The sequence below is a fragment of the Sabethes cyaneus genome, chromosome 2 (genome assembly GCF_943734655.1).
Source record: "Sabethes cyaneus chromosome 2, idSabCyanKW18_F2, whole genome shotgun sequence".
In the NCBI taxonomy this organism is placed as follows: Eukaryota; Metazoa; Arthropoda; class Insecta; order Diptera; family Culicidae; genus Sabethes; species Sabethes cyaneus.
Genome location: NC_071354.1, coordinates 116,896,638 through 116,917,057, shown reverse-complemented (window position 1 = coordinate 116,917,057; position 20,420 = coordinate 116,896,638). Strand labels below are relative to the sequence as shown.

The 20,420-nt window shown below is 40.3% G+C and overlaps 1 protein-coding gene across 1 annotated transcript in view; it reads right to left on the bottom strand.

Annotated features, from left to right (window-relative positions):
- The window catches only part of LOC128734593 (JNK-interacting protein 3), a 700,363-nt gene that overhangs the window by 500,195 nt on the left and 179,748 nt on the right, over positions 1-20,420 (bottom strand). Inside the window, exon 6 of the mRNA XM_053828867.1 lies at positions 2,808-3,717. Coding sequence (XP_053684842.1) covers positions 2,808-3,717 — 910 coding nt within the window. The remainder of the gene's footprint in view (positions 1-2,807; positions 3,718-20,420) is intronic.

Genomic DNA, 20,420 nt, shown 5'->3' with positions numbered 1-20,420 from the left:
ACTAAGATCGATGAAATCGGTTATGTGGTTCCGGAGAAAATCGTGTCACGTAGTTTTCACATTTTTGCTTATAACTTTTAAACTAAAAGTCAGACCACGAAACCATTTATTAGTGATATACTAGGTAAAAATACCTTTCAAATAAAAGTTATAGCAGACGAATCGGTTCAGCCGTCTCCGAGAAATAGGCGATTGAAAATTGAAGCGCACACACATACACACATACACACACACACACACACACACACACACACACACACACACACACACACACACACACACACACACACACACACACACACACACACACACACACACACACACACACACACACACACACACACACACACACACACACACACACACACACACACACACACACACACACACACACACACACACACACACACACACACACACACACACACACACACACACACACACACACACACACACACACACACACACACACACACACACACACACACACACACACACACACACACACACACACACACACACACACACACACACACACACACACACACACACACACACACACACACACACACACACACACACACACACACACACACACACACACACACACACACACACACACACACACACACACACACACACACACACACACACACACACACACACACACACACACACACACACACACACACACACACACACACACACACACACACACACACACACACACACACACACACACACACACACACACACACACACACACACACACACACACACACACACACACACACACACACACACACACACACACACACACACACACACACACACACACACACACACACACACACACACACACATACACAGACATTGCTCATTCGTCGAACCTGATCGATTGGTATATATGACACGGCCCTCCGGGCCTCAGATCGACTTCGTGTTTTTTCGACCAATTCCTAAACCTTTGTTATATTGTATAACAAAGGTAAAAACGGATGCAATTAAGATACGGCTTGCAGGCTTATAAAATATAGGTGATCTTATGTAAAATTTTCCGGAGAATCGCATGGTGCCCACCCCTTTCCTTTTTGGCATCGGGAATGCCCCATTTTGCACATTTTCCCTTATTTTTAACATTTTTCACCCTTATTGGATTATTCCATGCAAGGTTTGGGAAAACAAACCGGAAAAATCTACTAATTTTGTGCTCTAAACTAAATGAGATAAGCCCTATTCGATTCTGCGGACTTTTTTACACAAAATTATTAGGTTTTTAACTTTTGTTTTCTCAAAAATATTAAAAATAGGGGAAATGAGCACTTCCCGATGATAAACAGGAAAGGGGTCGGCACCACACAATTTTCCGAAAAAAACTACTTAGGATTACGTATATTTTATCAGGCTGCAGGTCGTATCTTCATTGCATCCGTTTTTTCTCTCGTTTTTGCCCATTGTGCAATGGGTGGGGTGGCCATTGTTAGCGGAAGCAGTTATGTTAAAAACTCGAAATCTCAAAACTCATCAAAAATCAAAATCAACTGTGAATCACGTCAACTTGATCCTATGCAGAAAAAACTCACGCGTGAGTTTTCTGTTTTCATAGCAAGAAGCACAAAACTCACACATTTTTCTTCCCGCTTGATCATATTCTGCTTTGCTTCAACTGCTACCCGGAGCTATACATCTATACATACAAATTCGTTGTTGAACAGCATAGGCATTATCTCGTGCGATACGTAACTGTGACTGAGCGTAAGAGAATGAATCTCTAAATAAATCGTGAAGTTAAACTAAAACACACATTTAAACTACATATTTATCTAATTCTTATTAGGCTTTTTACTTTCTAGTAAAGAAAATGTCGATTCTTGCGAAGGAAAAATGTAAATTTTGCCAATTTGTTTGCCATCTTCATTCATGAATGTGTGCTAGCTTTTTTCGCAGCTGATGCTGTGGAAGAAGTAAGCAAAATGCTCGCAGCTGAATTTGGTTCACATCGCACAGCAACAGAGACATCGCATATAATGGCGAGAGAAATTCATAGGTATGTGAGTTCGGCGTTTCTGATCAAAGATGAAATTTCTTGTGCTTAAAATCTCATTGCGTTTTTTGCTGCTATGAATTTTTCAATACTAAGCGGAAGGTGCAAATAGTATAAATGTCTTTGTTTCTCTTTCTTTATAGGGTTTTATAGGGATTTCCGTAAAGAAAACAGATGTGTTAGTGACCGGGTAGACAAAAGGGGAGGAATGTCCAAAAGAGAAACAAGCGTTATATTTTTGCATTATAAGCATTTCGGTTACAATAACTGATGTACAAGTGGCTGTGAGATAAAGGCGCCCCGAGTAAGACCGGGCACTCAGCTAGTGGATAATAATTGCAATAAATTTTAAGTTTTCGGAAAGATCAATGTAGCACAGTTGTAAGGAACAGACGTTCTGTGAAAATTTAGTGGTCTTACCACCATTAACATGTGTTTGGTTTTACCCCATAACAACCATGACAACGACACTGGTTAATATTATACGTAGTGTTTGTTACTTTGCCTCGATAATAATCATAGCCATCTACGATGGCGGGAAAAGTAAAATATCGGTTTTTTAATATTTTCCAGCTTTTCGCGTAGATTTTGATTTTTTTACGTATAAACTTGACGCAAACCAACAACTGAAAAAAAAATCATGCAATTCGATCATGATTTCAAAAAATGCATCCCGAATTATAACGTAAGACAACAAAATATCGAAAATGACTAAATGGGACACCGGCAGTGTACTATTTGAATATTAAGGATTTGCAAATACCTGCTTTGGTAACCTCGCTGTTCTCCAGTAGGGCATAATCAGTTTCTAAAGCTCCCTGAACTGTACATATACATAGTAAATGATTTTGGCATACTGGAAACGAATCTAATACTTCTGCAGGATTTTTTGCATCTATCACTGTTACTGTACTTGCTGAATGTGTGCTTGTACATATCCATATATATGGGCTCAAATTAATCTCACTGTGAGAATTATTATTAATGGCTATTAGCTGTTTTTCTAATGATTCCAACTCCAAAACATCACTCGAGGTACTATCAACAATTTCAGTAATCTTAGTGTTTGCTTTCATTGGGTAAAATATACTCGCTCCAACCATGCAGCCACCATCTTTTGTAAATCCACCATGTAAATTGACGCCACTAGCACACCAAACCTTCATATGCGGGCTTGCATCAGCTAGTGGTCTACAATACACTGGAACTGGAACTGGTACACCGTTATTGATTTTCGATTGATTGGTATTTGTTAGATGTTTAGTTAATGGCAAACTCCATCCATATGCTTGTAATCTACCATCTTCCTTTTGTACGTGGGCTCTAACTTGTCGATATTGTGCTCGTCTTCTTTGTATCACTTTCTCAGAACTCACAGAATCCAAATCTTTATTTAGAACGAAGGTATTTGAATTTTTAGACAATGTCACATGACCGGATCCCGCAATTTGCCTTGTTTCTGAAAATCCTGGAATGCTTGGGCTATAACTGCTACTGTACCGAAGTAATTGTCCTGATGCATCATTTGGAGGTCTATCATTTGAACTAAAGAGATTACTAAAAAATTTCCATATGCTTTGTTTAGATTTCTTATCTAAGTTTTCTACCCGAGAAGCACGCATCATTTCTGTCCAACGTACCGCATCTTGAAGCTCCATGAACCGTTCTTTATACTAAAACGATATAAATAAATATATAAAATGAATAAATATATAAAACAAATTATTATACAGTGTGACACATATATATTCTTTTGATGCTTGCAACGGCATATACAATTATTACAATCAAACTAAGACCATGTGTGTGTGTAATCATGACTTAAATCTTACTTGACGTAGTTTTATTTTCGTATTGAGTGGGCAAGGCATTTTAACGTAGGACTACGCCTCACGGCAAGTTTTAAGATAGGATGTCATTCCAAAACATCGAAAGATGCGAGCGTCACGAAAAATGATAGGTTTTCCGATCGATTTTCAATATTCTTACACCAATCGATCGGAAAATCTTCTAATAATTGACCCAAATGAAGAAAAGTATGGATTCTTGATGTTGTACTTTTGAAAAATTGAAAATAAAGAACCTATGTTGTGGAGGCAAAGGACTGTACACTTTCACTTGGGGGAATTTCGGAAGTTTTAGCGAACACCAATTGTCACTTGATTAACTTTGATTAACACTTTGAAACATTCCTTATATTTAATGATACATTACTGATCGCATCACACTTTAAGATAGCTCTTTACACTACAATGTCCGAAATAACTTTTAACTCGTTGCTGCCAGGAGCACGTCTTTTACACTTGTTGGAACCTTCTCCAAATTTCCTAAACGTTCGATCCGGCGGAAGTAACTACCAACATAAATCGCTAACGCACGTATGTCATTTGACGATCGCGAACTGACGAGGGGCGATCATATATATTTATTCGAGTTGTTGACAACTGCTCGAACATCCTCCCCCGGGGAATGATCCATGTTTTCCTTTGAACACTGTTTATTATCCAGAATAGGCAGCGCAGCAAGCTTATGAATAGGGCGTGTTAGAAGACCGGTCTAAGTCCTAAGTGTTACGGCTCTGATCAATTTGTCTAGTCCAGGAAAAGTACTCTCTACCCTTCCTAATCTCCAAAGTTGCGGGGGTAAATTATCTAACTAAGTTCTCATGCTTCCGAGTCTATTTACTGCTTGTTTGTAACTCCATAAAATATTCCAAACACAGTGGTACCCGATTTTGTCACGTTTTTGACCCGATTTTGTCACGTTTTTACCCGATTTTGTCACGCTTTTGATTTATCAAAAGCTTAGTACCTATGTCAAATGTGTTAAAACACTGTGAAAAGAACTGTGTTCAACAAGTTGATTATCGTGGAGTTTCCACAAAAGTTGTTTCTTATCTCCACAAATATAATAGCTAGAAGGTTTTTTTTCCATGTGTGGACTCATTACTGCGACCAGTATAGTTGGTCTATTGTAATATCGCCAGGGTCTTTGCTGTATGACCTGCACTGCATTTCTTTTAGATATAATCGCTATTGAATGAGCGATATGCTTATTAGGTTTTATGCGTGCTTGTGTGTATTGGGGTTTACCCTTCCTTCAAAGCTTGATCTACTTTACCCGCATATTCCTCGCTGCCAGTACTATCCCATATTATAGACGTCCCTGGTGAGGACTCATTCGTACCTCTGACCAGTACACTTAACTATAGGAGGGCCATTTGTACTGACAAGAGGTATCAGAGGGTAAGTATAGAATTCAGCATGAAGGAAGGGTAAATGGAGGGCCCTGAGAATAAACCCATGCTAAAGTCACGATATCGAATGGCTTGATTCTACTAAGATTCGAACCCATGAACACTCGCTTGTCAAAGCAGACTCGATAACCTTGCGGCTGCGGAGCCCCCCTTAGCTAGAAGGTTACTTTCTTTGGCAAAGTTCTTTATAATAATCTTTTCAAAAGTTTTGTAGAACATTGTTTTGCTCTATCTCTATCTGCCTGAAAAATAAATTTTCTATCTTACTTTTAGGGGGGTTAATCAAAGAATTGTTCATACCATAAGAAAGAGCTTTTTACGCTGTGAAATTTCTCTGAACATAGTTAACCAGTATAATCAACCATTTCGGCGCAATTAAAAAACGCATGTTTTCATACCTTTGGGAGTGCTGTGAAAAGGTGACAAATGTCCACAGAGAGGTAGAAGGAAGTGCGACATGTCCTAAAAGTGATCAGAATGAAGTATATGTAGTTCGTTCTAAGTTATCTGCAAAAAAATAAAAATTGAAAAAAAAACCGTTTTTGTCACTGCCCCGTTTTTGTCACCCGTACTTCCCGACAATCAACAGAAGGACGAAATGGCTTAGCGACGCGAGATCTCTGAAAGTCGGAGACCTCGTATATATAACGGAAGGCAGACGAAGGGCGTGGATAAGAGGCATCGTAGACGAAGTCATTCCTGCACTTTATATTTTTAGTCACCGTAACGTTATTAATAACATGTGTCGTTGATTCTTCTCGGTGAAAAAAAGACTCTTTTCCTTTTCTGCGTAACGTTTCAGGCTAGTACGCTTCACCTATCGTCAGACGCCTAGAATAATTTGTTTATTGGTCAACTTTATAATATTCAATAACTACTATACAATTTTCATTAATATAAACTTCACATCACAAAAACATTGCTTACATTTTCAATTTAATTATTTTCTTCCCAACATCATTGACGCTGAGATCCACTCGCACGTTGATGAATGATCATCGCCTGCTTGTCGTTTTCATACTGTCGTAGCTTATTGACTAGTCCGTTGTACATTGCGTTGAACGTTCCGCATTCACGCTGTAGGTTGACCGTTTTTTCTTCACCCATTATCTTGATATGGAACATCTCCGCGGTTTCTCTGCTCTCTTGGCTCTCGATTCGCTCCAGTACGCGTGTGTTAGCGAAATCAAAGATGTGTCCGGTTTCTCGTGTGTGCTGCGATAGTCCAGATTTTGCTTCTCCTTTCCTCGCATCGTTCTTGTGTTCAGCCACTCTCGTTTCCAGCCGTCTTCCCGTTTGCCCGACGTAGATTTTACCGTCCTCCGTACCACATGGTATGGCATACACCACATTCTTCTGCTTCCCTGGTGGGATGGGATCTTTAAGCTTGCTGAACACACGATGTTTGATCTTGTCGCATGGTTTAAAAGCTAGCTCAACATTATGCTTCCGAAGGATTTTATGTAATTTTTCGCTTAACCCAGGAATGTATGCTGAAGAAGTGTATTTGATATTTTCACTGCTTCGCTTAGTGTTTTCCAGGGTGTTGTAAACTTTGTGAACCCTAGATTTTAGCAATTTTCGCATAAACCAGTTTGGGTAATGGTTTATTTTCAGGATGCTTTTAGCGGTTTTGATTGCAGCGGGACGATTTTTTGCATCTGACAACTTAATCGCTCGATCGAATAAGGCTATTGCTGTATTACATTTGTGCGAATACGGGCTTTGCGAGTAAAAATCGAGGTATCTGCCATCGATTTGTTTCGGTAACCATGATTTTTCTATTTTGTCATGATTTCTTGTTAGCATCATATCGAGAAATTTAATGCTTTTGTTTGCTTCAATTTCTATTGTAAATTGCAATCTGTTATGGAAACTGTTGAATGTTGCCAGTATTTCGTCGATCTGTTCCCTTGTTGCCACGCAAAAACAATCATCAACATACCGACGGTATATTGTCAGATGGATATTTTTCTTCTCCAATTCATCTATGCAGTGTTGTTCTAATTTTTCCATGACAATATTTGCAATTACTTTTGTTTACCAAGGTACAACATACTCCCAATGTTTCGGGGTTCCAATGGGCTCGCCTTTGTCACCAGTAATTGCAAATATTGTCATGGAAAAATTAGAACAACACTGCATAGATGAATTGGAGAAGAAAAATATCCATCTGACAATATACCGTCGGTATGTTGATGATTGTTTTTGCGTGGCAACAAGGGAACAGATCGACGAAATACTGGCAACATTCAACAGTTTCCATAACAGATTGCAATTTACAATAGAAATTGAAGCAAACAAAAGCATTAAATTTCTCGATATGATGCTAACAAGAAATCATGACAAAATAGAAAAATCATGGTTACCGAAACAAATCGATGGCAGATACCTCGATTTTTACTCGCAAAGCTTGTATTCGCACAAATGTAATACAGCAATAGCCTTATTCGATCGAGCGATTAAGTTGTCAGATGCAAAAAATCGTCCCGCTGCAATCAAAACCGCTAAAAGCATCCTGAAAATAAACCATTACCCAAACTGGTTTATGCGAAAATTGCTAAAATCTAGGGTTCACAAAGTTTACAACACCCTGGAAAACACTAAGCGAAGCAGTGAAAATATCAAATACACTTCTTCAGCATACATTCCTGGGTTAAGCGAAAAATTACATAAAATCCTTCGGAAGCATAATGTTGAGCTAGCTTTTAAACCATGCGACAAGATCAAACATCGTGTGTTCAGCAAGCTTAAAGATCCCATCCCACCAGGGAAGCAGAAGAATGTGGTGTATGCCATACCATGTGGTACGGAGGACGGTAAAATCTACGTCGGGCAAACGGGAAGACGGCTGGAAACGAGAGTGGCTGAACACAAGAACGATGCGAGGAAAGGAGAAGCAAAATCTGGACTATCGCAGCACACACGAGAAACCGGACACATCTTTGATTTCGCTAACACACGCGTACTGGAGCGAATCGAGAGCCAAGAGAGCAGAGAAACCGCGGAGATGTTCCATATCAAGATAATGGGTGAAAAAAAAAAGAAAAAACGGTCAACCTACAGCGTGAATGCGGAACGTTCAACGCAATGTACAACGGACTAGTCAATAAGCTACGACAGTATGAAAACGACAAGCAGGCGATGATCATTCATCAACGTGCGAGTGGATCTCAGCGTCAATGATGTTGGGAAGAAAATAATTAAATTGAAAATGTAAGCAATGTTTTTGTGATGTGAAGTTTATATTAATGAAAATTGTATAGTAGTTATTGAATATTATAAAGTTGACCAATAAACAAATTATTTTAGGCGTCTGACGATAGGTGAAGCGTACTAGCCTGAAACGTTACGCAGAAAAGGAAAAGAGTCTTTTTTTCACCGAGAAGAATCAACGACACATGTTATTATGAAGTCATTCCTGGTAAGGACGGCAGAATCCGGCAAGCGGTCGTGACGACTGCGACTGGTAAACTAAAGCGTCCTGCCGTGAAGCTAGCTGTGATGGAAGTCGGTGGATCATCGGATCCTCCCCTTGAGCCACGGGGCGGGGGATGTTCTGGCAGCACGGACGACGGCGATGAGACGCTTGACCTACAGAATCCAGTTCAAGTACGCGGTAACAGCACCCAGAACAATGACCATTGTATTAACCATTAAACAGAGAAAAGTGTGACTGGTGATTTTGTAGGCCATAATTCTATTCGTTTAATTCAGCCAAATTTGCATTCGGAAGTAAATTCTATTTATAGTTCAATTTATTTGTAAGTAACCTCGACAGGTTTATCGCGATTGAATTTATATAATCATGTTACGAATTTCGACTAATTTAGTTGGTCTAATCTAGATTTCTCTGGAAAGGAAATAACGTGTTCTCCTACCAATACCCAGTGCATCTAAAGTGCGATTAGGTATGCGTTAATTTATCTAAGCCGAATTAATTTTCTATCAATTTCTAAATTCAAATATTAAATCTACATAGGTGATTGAAACGGTTTCTCAGTAGTGCACATTCGAAGAACCTTGACAGGGTTAGGTAAAACTATATGTAGGTATGCACCACATGCACACTCGGCGATTGTTAAATAAATTTTCTTTTAGCTTTGAGCTGTACACCAAACGCCGCTGATTAATTTTTTACTCGCCCCAACAACCTCAAAGATATATTGCAAGGATGCATAAGAATGATGCTCACGACTGTAGAGCCTGCGATCGTCCGAACTCCGCCGATGTTGGAATGGTAGCGTGCGACGCGTGCTGTGTATGGTACCATTACTCATGCGCGAGTGTCTCCAGGAGTAGAAAACCCTGAATGGACATGCAGTACGTGTCTCTCCGTAGCCGATACCGCGACGAAGAAGCCTGCGAAAAGTTCAGAGACCTCCTTAAACGTCCCTGACGCTGTCCTGAATGAAAGTTCGAGAGCCCTCGGTTGAATAAGAAGAAAAACCCGAGTGCCCGCAGTGTGGCGCCAAGCGAGAAATCGAGAAGAAGTAATGTTACCCCGAAAAAGAAACCGGAGGTGCCAGCTGTAACGGCTCCAACCCACGGTGAAAAGAAATCTACTAAATCCGTTTGGAAAACGAGCGATTACTGGAAGAGCTGAAGTTGCAGGGAGAACGAGAACGGTTGAAGGAAGAACGAATCCGACTAGAAAAGGAGAAGCAGCTTAAAGAGCAAGAGCTCGCGATTAAGGCCAAAGAGCTTGCGATGCGAGAAAAATACGACGACCGGAGTGAATCGAATGCCTCCGGTGGCATTAATAGAACTAAAGAATGGGTAGAAAGTCAGCGACATCAGAATGAGTGCGACGTGGGTGAAAATGGATCAAAACCTGCGGTCCCGAATCAAGAGACTGTTCATAAAGACATTCAGAATATATTGTGTCCAAGCTTGCCTAAAGTTTTACATGGTGCGGGACTCAGTGCCAATCAATAAGCGGCAAGGCAAATTTGGCCTAAGAATCTTCCCACGTTTTCCGGTGACCCAGAAGAATGGTCGATATTCGTTCACAGTTACGAGACTGCCAACACCGCTTGCGGGTTCACTGACATGGAAAATATTATTCGACTTCGAGAGTGCCTCAGAGGCCCTGCGCGAGACGCTGTTGCCACGAAACTTATGTTTCCGCAAAGCGTAAATGCAATTATAAGTACATTGAAACGGTTGTATGGCAGACCGGAGATACTAGTCAAAAACCTGCTGGACAAAGTTCGTCGAGTGGAAGCACTAAAATCGGAACGACTAGAAACTTTAATCAATTTCGGTTTGACGGTGGGGCAGCTTTGCGACCACCTGGAAGCCGCGAACCTTCAGCGGCATCTGTCCAATCCAACACTACTTGGCGAGTTGGTGGAGAAACTGCCCGCGTCTATCAAACTTGAGTGGGCTAGGTTTAAGCGACTTCATGCTGATCCGACGCTGAAACACTTTGGCTCGTTTATGGAGGGGTTGGTGAATGATGCTAGCGAAGTTTCATATCCGGTTTATTTGAAGACGGCCACTACAAGGGGAGATAAAGGTAAACCCCGAGAAAAGGGACATATTTATACTCACGAAAAAGTATCAGAGATGCAGATCCAAAAGTAAAAACGTCAGCCATGCCCTATATGCGAGAAAACTGACCACCGAGTGCGCGACTGCCAGCGTTTCCAGCAAATGGATCTGGCAGCCCGATTGGAAGCCGTCAAACGTTGGAACCTTTGCGAAGTGTGCCTTTATGACCACGGTCAATGGAGATGTCGGTCGAGATTTCGATGCAATGTTCCTAATTGTCGAGTCCGCCACCATACGTTGCTTCATGATCCAGGAACAGAACAACCACGAGACCATCAGCAACACGTGCAAGGTTCGGAGTGTAACGCTCACGAACAGACGCCAAGATTAGTGCTTTTTAGGATTATTCCTGTAACATTGTTCGGTGGAAACCGCAGATGCGAAATTTTCGCATTCTTAGATGAAGGTTCCTCGTTGACACTAATCGAAGAAAATTTAGCCTTTCAAATTGGATTGGAGGCATTCCGGAACCATTGGAACTAAAGTGGGCATCGAGCGTGATGAGGAAAGAGAATTTCTCAGAGCGAGTGAACTTTGAAATTGCCGGTGAAGGTATGCCGCAACGTTACAAGTTGAAAAACGCTCATACAATAAGGGAACTTAACTTACCGAAGCAGAGCTTATCAATCGAGGAACTAACTCGGCGGTTTACACATCTTCAAAATCTTCCAATTTCATCTTATAATGAGGCCGTACCGAAAATCCTGCTCGGATTAGACAATCTAAGTCTCTTCACACCTTTAGACCGCTGCGTTAGTGGACCAGGAGAACCCATCGCTGTTAAATCATTATTAGGGTGGTCTGTTTACGGGCCAGATGGAAGTGAACGCACGAAGCACGTGATTGTGAATGTTCACGACTGCGCTTGCGGGGCCGATAGAGATTTAAACGAGTTTGTCCGACAGCAGTTTGTCTTAGAAGATAAAACAATTGGGGCAACGATGCAGTTTCTCTTCAGCATGCACTTTCTGCAACTGCATTTTCAAAGCTTGCGATCTGCTCAGAGAGTCTGACCCCACAGATTTGGATTTGGTTGATTTATTCACCTTCTCGTTTCCCGCCAATTTTTCATCGGCGCTGTTGTGTGATTTCTCCCGTTCAACTTGCTGATTTTGCTGGTGGTCCTTGGAGGTCGAATTCTTCACCATCTTTTTTGGTTTTGCAGTCTTCGATTTCTTCGCACCGGCTATTGATGAATTTATCTTCTTCACTGCGCTTCTGGCGTTTTTCCGAGACGGTTTCTTTTTTTGGTGATTTGTTTCTGCGGTTTCGCATTTCGTACAAATCCAGTCGTAGAACTCAATGTCTTCAGTTACGTTAGCACATTCGAAATGATACCAATTCTTACAATAGTCGCATTGGACCATCCGGCTATTGTCGGCGTTTTGACATAAATCACAACTTTGCTCCTCCATGAGAGCGAGCTTTCGAGACGTTTTCGGTGATTTGGGAACGTTAACTACAACAGATTTCGCTGCACCGGCAGCAGTTTTGCGAGATGTAGGAGTAATAGATTCGGTCGGCTCGGACATCGTCTCCAAGTAAACGGTATTAAAAGATGTTACTTTTAGATGCCAGAGAAGAAAGAGGACGTTCCGAGATTTTTAATATAGGTTACATTTTAATATCCTGCGATAATAGAAAATGTTCAGATGCCAGTAGCGTACAATTTTGTTTGTCCCTTACGTTTAGTCGATCCTCTCGAGTTATTTCCTTCCCTGACTTCTATCTCTAAACAGAGCTGCTGAGGCTAAGAAAAAGGTATCCCTTCGTAAGTAAAACACGTTTTTAATTAGCACTGACATCTTTACCTTTTGTCTGACTCGTAGGTTATGGCAATTTTAGGTTAACTAGACTTTAATATTTAATTTCAGTTTTCAATCTAGGGTAGAATATTTAATTAGTATTATGTAGCTCTAAGATTTAACGACAATATCCATACTTCACTATAATTAAACTCTTTTCCATACAATTATTGCTAATTTAGTGTAGTAATTTGGAAAAATTCAGTATAAATGAAAAGCACGGCGTGTTCCACGAATGACACTCGACTCTGAGGATTCTTATTCTTATTTTAACAGCTTATCGCCGCTTATCATGACAGTTATCATTTCGCCTCACACGCATTAAGCTTATTTAGATATCGAGGAGCGATCTAAGCCCGAGGGGCTTTGACAGTAACCTTCTATCTCTTCAGTGAAGATAGAAAAATCTTATTTATTGTATATGAATTTGTAAAGTCAGTTTTTCTATTCTAACTCTTTTTGTAATTATTGTATGACTTTTTCATGTATTACGAAGTTGTACAAATAATAAAAATACACAACATTGCTGAATTTAGTATACCTCTATGTTTGCTTGTTTAGGAACTGTAGAACTTTGATTATAAAAAATACCCTGATTTTGACCCCAAATTACTCGACTACCAACAGACGGATACATCTTAAACATTTTACATTTGCTGGTAGTTTTGCTGCATACAGACACCATTTTTCCATATGAAGAAACGAGAGAAAATTCCAGTTGGGGCCAATTGCGGTACACCTCACATGCTACTTGCTTCGTTTCTGTGATGTCAGTTTATGCTAATCTTGTTTCCTAACAATTTAAAGTATTAATGCATTGAATAATTCTGACATTTTGCTCATACCTCATAGTTTACTGAAGAATATACGTTAGTATATACGTAATATACGATTTGTAACTTTATAACAATATGGCATTCAAAAACCTACACATGTTGTACAAAATACAACAGCGTGAGTAACCGAAAGTTACTAAAAATTGATGAAATTTATTCAAGAAAACTTTATTGTTGTGAAACAAATAGAATGGCATTACAGGAAATTATGCATAGTTCAAAAACTTATAAACTAGACCTTTACTACGCAAGTAGGGTAGTTGATCCAGTAGTTGTGGTAGTACCAATAGTTGCGCTACTATTCATTATTAATGCATATTTTCGTCATCGTAGCATTTTAGATAAAACATTTACATTCATTATATAAAACAGGTTTTTAGATGTATTGGTAGTTAGACTACACCATTTAAAATTAAAGCATTATTTGCTAAAATGCCAATTTTCCAAAATCTAACGCGCAGTTGGAGCGCACAACTATAGGCGCTCATCTATAGTTTTGCTACGATGTTTTTTCACTTAGCAACCTAGCAATGTATATGGAATAACACAATCAGGGTGTCGACTCAAATCCAAAAATAAAATTCCCTGACTTTCCCTGATTTTCCCTGATGCTTCAAATATTTTTCCCTGACCCTCAAAACTCGAATATCAAGCTTATTTGGGTGATTTCTGGCTTAAGTTTTTAACCCTTTAGCATGGCTTATGCGAGCTGCTGAAAACTAAAGCTAGATTTCTTCATGTTTTACGAACACATATCAAAGATTCTTAACCTATTTCTTACCAACGTTTCGAAAACGCCCTCTTCTATCGAGTCTAGGGACAGTTATGTTTGAGGTATCAACTTGAATCCAAAGAAACAAAGATTGAGAAATAATCTAATCGACCTGTTTTTGCACAAAGCTTAGATGTTACATACAAAAAAATTACAGCCGTGTAAACATAACAAATCTTGCTAATTTTCAGTCAGCTCAAACTAGTAACTTTACCGCTGGAAGGTGGACACATGTCTGCGAGTTTTCAGTTAAACTAAAACAAAACTTTCCTGGAAGTTCCAGCTTGATATCTTTGCTGCAAAAAGCATGGGGTTAAGGAGATAATTCCCCAAAGATTTTTGGTACAAAAATGTGCGTTTTGCTGGCTTCGAGGTACGGCAAAACTTTAGCTAGATATATTATTGGAAAATGTCCAAATGGCAAATATTTTAACCCTCAATGGTGGACAGTTAAGACTAAAGCTGTGTGTCATGATTTTGGATTGCAACTATCGAGGCTTGAAAGCAACATTGACTCGAAGGTAGTTCGGTGGCCGGCCGTTCGGTCCGATGACCGTATATGGGTGTTGAGAATTAAGGCAAATTCTTCAACTACAGCTTAATCAACATATAGTCACCAACAAATCATAAATTCGATGTTACTAGGGACGAATTGAGCCGCCCAGTTAGCTTTGAGGTACGATGCTGATCTAACAAGCCAGTTGTGTTCGAATCTCGGCTAGCTGGTTTTTGTTAGACGGAATCAGTAGGATCGTTGCACTGACCCCGTAATTTTCCTGTACTCTAACAGTAGGCTGCGAAGTCTGTCGATAAAGAAGGATAATATCTAGTGACGGTTAATGCTCAAGACTTTGCTTTGCTTTGCTAGGGACGAATTCTATGACAGGTTCGAAAGGATTTATGGGGTGCGCACGACTTGAAAATTCAAGACTCTAGCTCCCAGATCGATCGTGTTTAACGATCAAAACTGTTTGGAAGTCACAATATACAGTCTTTTCTTAGCGACTTTGACCACTATCTCGACGTAAGATCCACGCAAGGTTATCGAAATTGGCGAAGGCTCGCACTGAGAGGATGTTGCATTTCAACATCTAGCGGCTTACGGCATATGACGTTGCAGTGGAGTACACCAGAAAGCTTGATCAACGAATCGCAGAACAGCAGGACGAAAGGGAATAAGACGTAAGTAGGCTGTGGAGGATCCGCCATGGCGCCAACAACTACGAGGGAAGTGATAGGCACGACGTGGGGAAGACAATCACCCTTATTCCGCGAGTCACGTGACTCAATACGACAATTGTCACTCGCCGTGACTCGCCACGGCGAGTCGAATTGAGTGCTGTCACCTAGGTGACAACCGTGTCACCTAGGTAACAACCCCGTGTCACCTAAGTGACAAACCGTGTCACCTAGGCGACAATTGTCACCTCATTCGCGATGACTTCAAATTAGTTACGTCACTCGCCTCGCAGAATAAGGGTGAGTGTAACAGCTTGTTTGATGTCGAATGCCAGAAAATGACAAATGAGAAGAACCAGGCCAAGAGTCGCATGCTCACTGCGGATCACGTCAGAACAGAGAAACATGTAAGCTTTCTGCGTATTACGTAACCAGCTGAACCAGTCCCGAAGGTTGCCAACTCGCATAAACGCAAATTCTACAGAACGTTAATGCTCCCGGTAACCCTTAACGGACATGAATCATGGACACTGAAGGAAGATGATCAATGCTTGGGACTTCTGAGTGTAAAATTCTGCAATTGGTGAAAACGCTGTAGATCGCGTGTAAATAACAGTATGTATCCCGCTATGTGCTCTTGATGTCTGCACCGTGAAGTGCGTGAGGCCTGCCATTGCCGATTTCGAGCACTACAGCGAGTGAAGTCTGACAATTGTACGGCGCAAAACAAATAAAAAATTTACGGCAAACTGAAAGATAATCGAATCGCCACTAGATATGTAACAAGTTTTAATTCAACCGATCAATCTGCGTATATTTTACACGAAAATTGATTTGATTCGAAAGTTGATCAACAATATTGACAGGTAAACAAAATTTCCCTGATTGAATTTCGAAATTCCCTGATATTCCCTGATTTCCCTGATCCAAAAACGAATTCCCTGATATTCCCTGATTTTCCAGGTTTTTCCAGGAAATCGACACCCTGACAATTAAAGGAACATCAAACTTAATTAAGGAAACATTAGCGCAACTGTTGGTACAATATAATTGAATCGGAAAATTCATTTTTTCTTTATAAAGCTTCTCATATAACGAAAGCAATTGTCTTGCCTTGTGACAAATACCTTGTATTTGATAAATTTATATCCCACAAGCATTAATTGAAGCATATACCTCAATAAACAAGCAAAATGAAGGTATATTGTGCTTAGTGGCGCAACTAATGGATCATCTACCCTACTGTTAAAGAATAATATTTCATCTTACAACTTACTTTTACTTGCACTTACCCTCATTAGTAAGTTGTTACTAATTTCATGCAATTTCATGAGAAAAGGAACTATCAAAATTTATAAGTGCTTCTATTTGGTTCAAATTTTGTAAACTTATTCAATTTCCAAAAATTTCATGTAAACCAAACGTGTCGATTTCTATCTCAAATAGCAAGTAAGATCGTATAACAAAGGTTCCTTTCACCACTAGGTGGATTAAATCAGGTTTTACCTTTGTTATAGTATATAACAAAGGTTTAAAAATTGGTCGAAAAACACGAAGTTGATCCGAGGCCCAGAGCACAGTGGGGAATCGCTGGCCAGCAGCCAAAAAATTAAAGTACATTTCGGTTCTCCGTTGTATTTTTCCTGTGATTCTATACTATTGAAGTGTTCAAATCCAAAATTTTAGATCAATATCACAAAATTTGTATTTTCTATGCATCTTGAAAGTATGCTATCTCAGCATGTTTTAGCGTTTTTTTGAAAAATAATGCAGTATTTCATAATATGCTAGAGGTCTCATGGTAGCTCGGAGTTCAACGATGTCTGAGGAAAAGTTCTTCAAAAAATAGTGCTGAATAAATCTAATTTATTGAGTATGCAGTAATTTTATCATAGTATGCCACAATTTTAATTTTCATTAAAATAGTGCCATATTTTCGCATAAAACACGCTTAAAAGTTTTGAAGCCAAGGTTCGCCACTATTGACACTACCGGTAAAAGTTAGCGTAAAATATGAGGTTTCAAATAGATATAGTCTCATTTGAGTAAAACGGTTTTGATTTCTTGCTACCAAATTTCCGAGTTTTCAAGTGATAATTTCATTCGAATCGCATTTTTTTCGCGCAAATATTTAATTGGATATATCGCTTGATTCGATCGTTGTGGAGTTTGATCAAAATCATTTGTTTATCCCGTGTACGGACGATTTAAGTTTTGCAATTCGTGCCATCTCTCCAGTTACATTTTGCCGACAGCTATTGTTGCGGATCTATTCTTCGTTAAATTTCAACTGCCACTCGCGCCAATTAGTTGGAACAAAACAGAATGGAGAAAACACTGTGCGGAGAATGTAAACAAACCGTCAACGATCTGGAACCGATTCGTTGCGGCTTCTGTGAAACCAGCTTCCACATCAACCAACAATGTTGTGGTTTCAATAGCCGAGTGTGCAAAGATATCTTCATCGATGTTCCATCGATTGCTTCCATCGTAAAACAAAAACGCTTTTGGCTTTACCTATCGGGATTGAATCCACAACTAAGTGACGACGACATACAAAAAATTGTTTCCCGCTGCTTAAACGTTACCGAGCCTGTTACTGTTGTGCGACTCGTAAAAAAAGGAATTGATACATCCAATTTTTCGTACGTGTCCTACAAAATTGGTTTGGACCCGGAGCTGAAAAATGTTGCCTTAGATCCTGCGTCATGGCCCACTGGACTGCTGTTCCGTGAATTTATGGAAATGCCAAAAAACTAACACGTGATGTCGAACCTGCTATCAACAACGAACATGATCCTGTTTTTAATGAACCTACGCGATTTATTTTGGACGGTGGGAGCCCTCAGGCTTCTGCCAGAGGCGAGTATTTTGATCATTTTTCGGTGCAACCCATACTGTATGATCACGCATTCCAGCACACTGCAAGGAGCTTGAATCGTGTTTGGTACTATTATCAGAACGTCCGCGGATTACGTACCAAAATCGATGAGTTTTTTCTAGCTACTATCAACTGCAACTTTGACGTGATCTTGCTGACCGAAACTGGACTGGATGACCGTATAAATTCGCAACAGCTGTTCGGCGACTCGTTCAACGTTTTCCGATGCGACAGGAGCTCTATTAACAGCGACAAAAAATCTTTCGGTGGAGTTTTGATTGCCGTTTCCAAACAACATTCATGCGCTCTATTGGAAACCTCAAACGGAATCCATCTCGAACAAATATGCGTGAGTACCATCATTTATGGTTTGCGAATTCTGCTTTGTGCCGCCTACGTTCCCCCGGTCTTAAGTACCGACAGTGCTGTTATCGATAGCCATATAGCTTCTGTCGCAGAGATGTGTGAAAAAAAGTCTGCTTGTGATGTCATTTTGGTTTGTGGCGATTTCAATCAGCCTCGTATTATATGGGCTAATGAAAGATCACCACACACGACTTCTTTCCGCTTACCCGTCGCAAGCGCGGCGCTTATAGATGGCATGGATTTTTTGAACCTTCGTCAAATGAATTATCAACTTAACCATCTCGATCGTGTGCTCGATCTGATTTTTTGTTCCGCTGAGCAAAACTGCGTGGTTGACACTTGTGATGCTCCACTCGTTCCTGTTGATCTGCATCATCCCCCGCTAGTCTTATCGATGTTGTTTGAAAGCAGAAGTAATACAGCACACTTTTTGCCCGAGAATAACACACGTACCTTGAACTACCGCAAAATTGACTTCGCTGCTTTCACCCAGTTCATAATGAGTATTGAATGGGATGTTGATAATATTGCTAGCTTATATAGTGAGACATTGAACCAGTGGTTTAGATCTAACTTACCATTCGCGAAGAAGCCAGCTTCCCCCCCGTGGGCTACCCGTCGCCTGCATGAATTGAAGCGTGTGCGTAACACTTGGCAACGTAAATATCGAAATTTACGAACTGATGCAACACGATGTAAGTTTAAACAAACAAGTGCTGAGTATCGGCGGCTGAATTCTAGACTGTACAAAAGCTATGTTTTGCGCGTGCAAACAGACCTCCGCCGAAATCCCAAGCAGTTTTGGAATTTTGTAAACTCTAAGCGGAAAAGTTCTATTATTCCATTGAATGTTCGTCTTGATGGCAGTGAAGCTACGTCCGCATTGGATTCGTGCGAAATGTTTGCTCAGTTTTTTTCTTCTGTATTTGCCAACAACACTGCTACCGAGTTAGATGCCGAGGCTGCATCCGAATGTGTACCGCTTGACCTGATTGATTTGGACACTTTTGAAATAACTACGGACATGATAGTAAACGCTGCAAAAAAACTGAAAACTTCTTTTTCTGCTGGTCCGGATGGGATTCCTGCAGTAGTTTATACTCGCTGCGCTGAAGTTCTGGCGGAACCTTTATGTCGCATCTTTAACAGATCGTTTGAGCAAAGAAAATTTCCAGCAATTTGGAAGTAATCTTATATGTTCCCGGTATTCAAAAGTGGTGACCGAAACAATATAAGAAACTATCGCGGCATAACCAGCCTTTCAGCGTCGTGTAAGCTATTCGAAATAATAGTAAGCTCTGTTGTTCTTTCGCATACGAAAAGGTATATTTCGGTTGACCAACACGGATTCATGCCAGGACGATCCGTTAGCACTAATCTGCTGGATTTCACGTCGACTTGCATCCTGCATCTAGAGCAGAAAGCTCAAATTGATGTAATTTACACCGACTTAAAAGCTGCATTTGACCGAATAGACCATCGAATACTCTTACGAAAACTTTCTCGACTTGGTGCATCACAACATTTTATAGAATGGCTGAGTTCCTATTTATGCGATCGAACACTTTGCGTACAGCTCAATTCATGCTTTTCCACCCCATTCTCAAACAAATCAGGTGTACCACAAGGCAGTATTATGGGGCCATTGCTGTTCTCGCTGTACTTCAACGACGTGGCATTACTTCTTGGTGATGGATGTAAGTTGGTGTACGCCGACGATCTGAA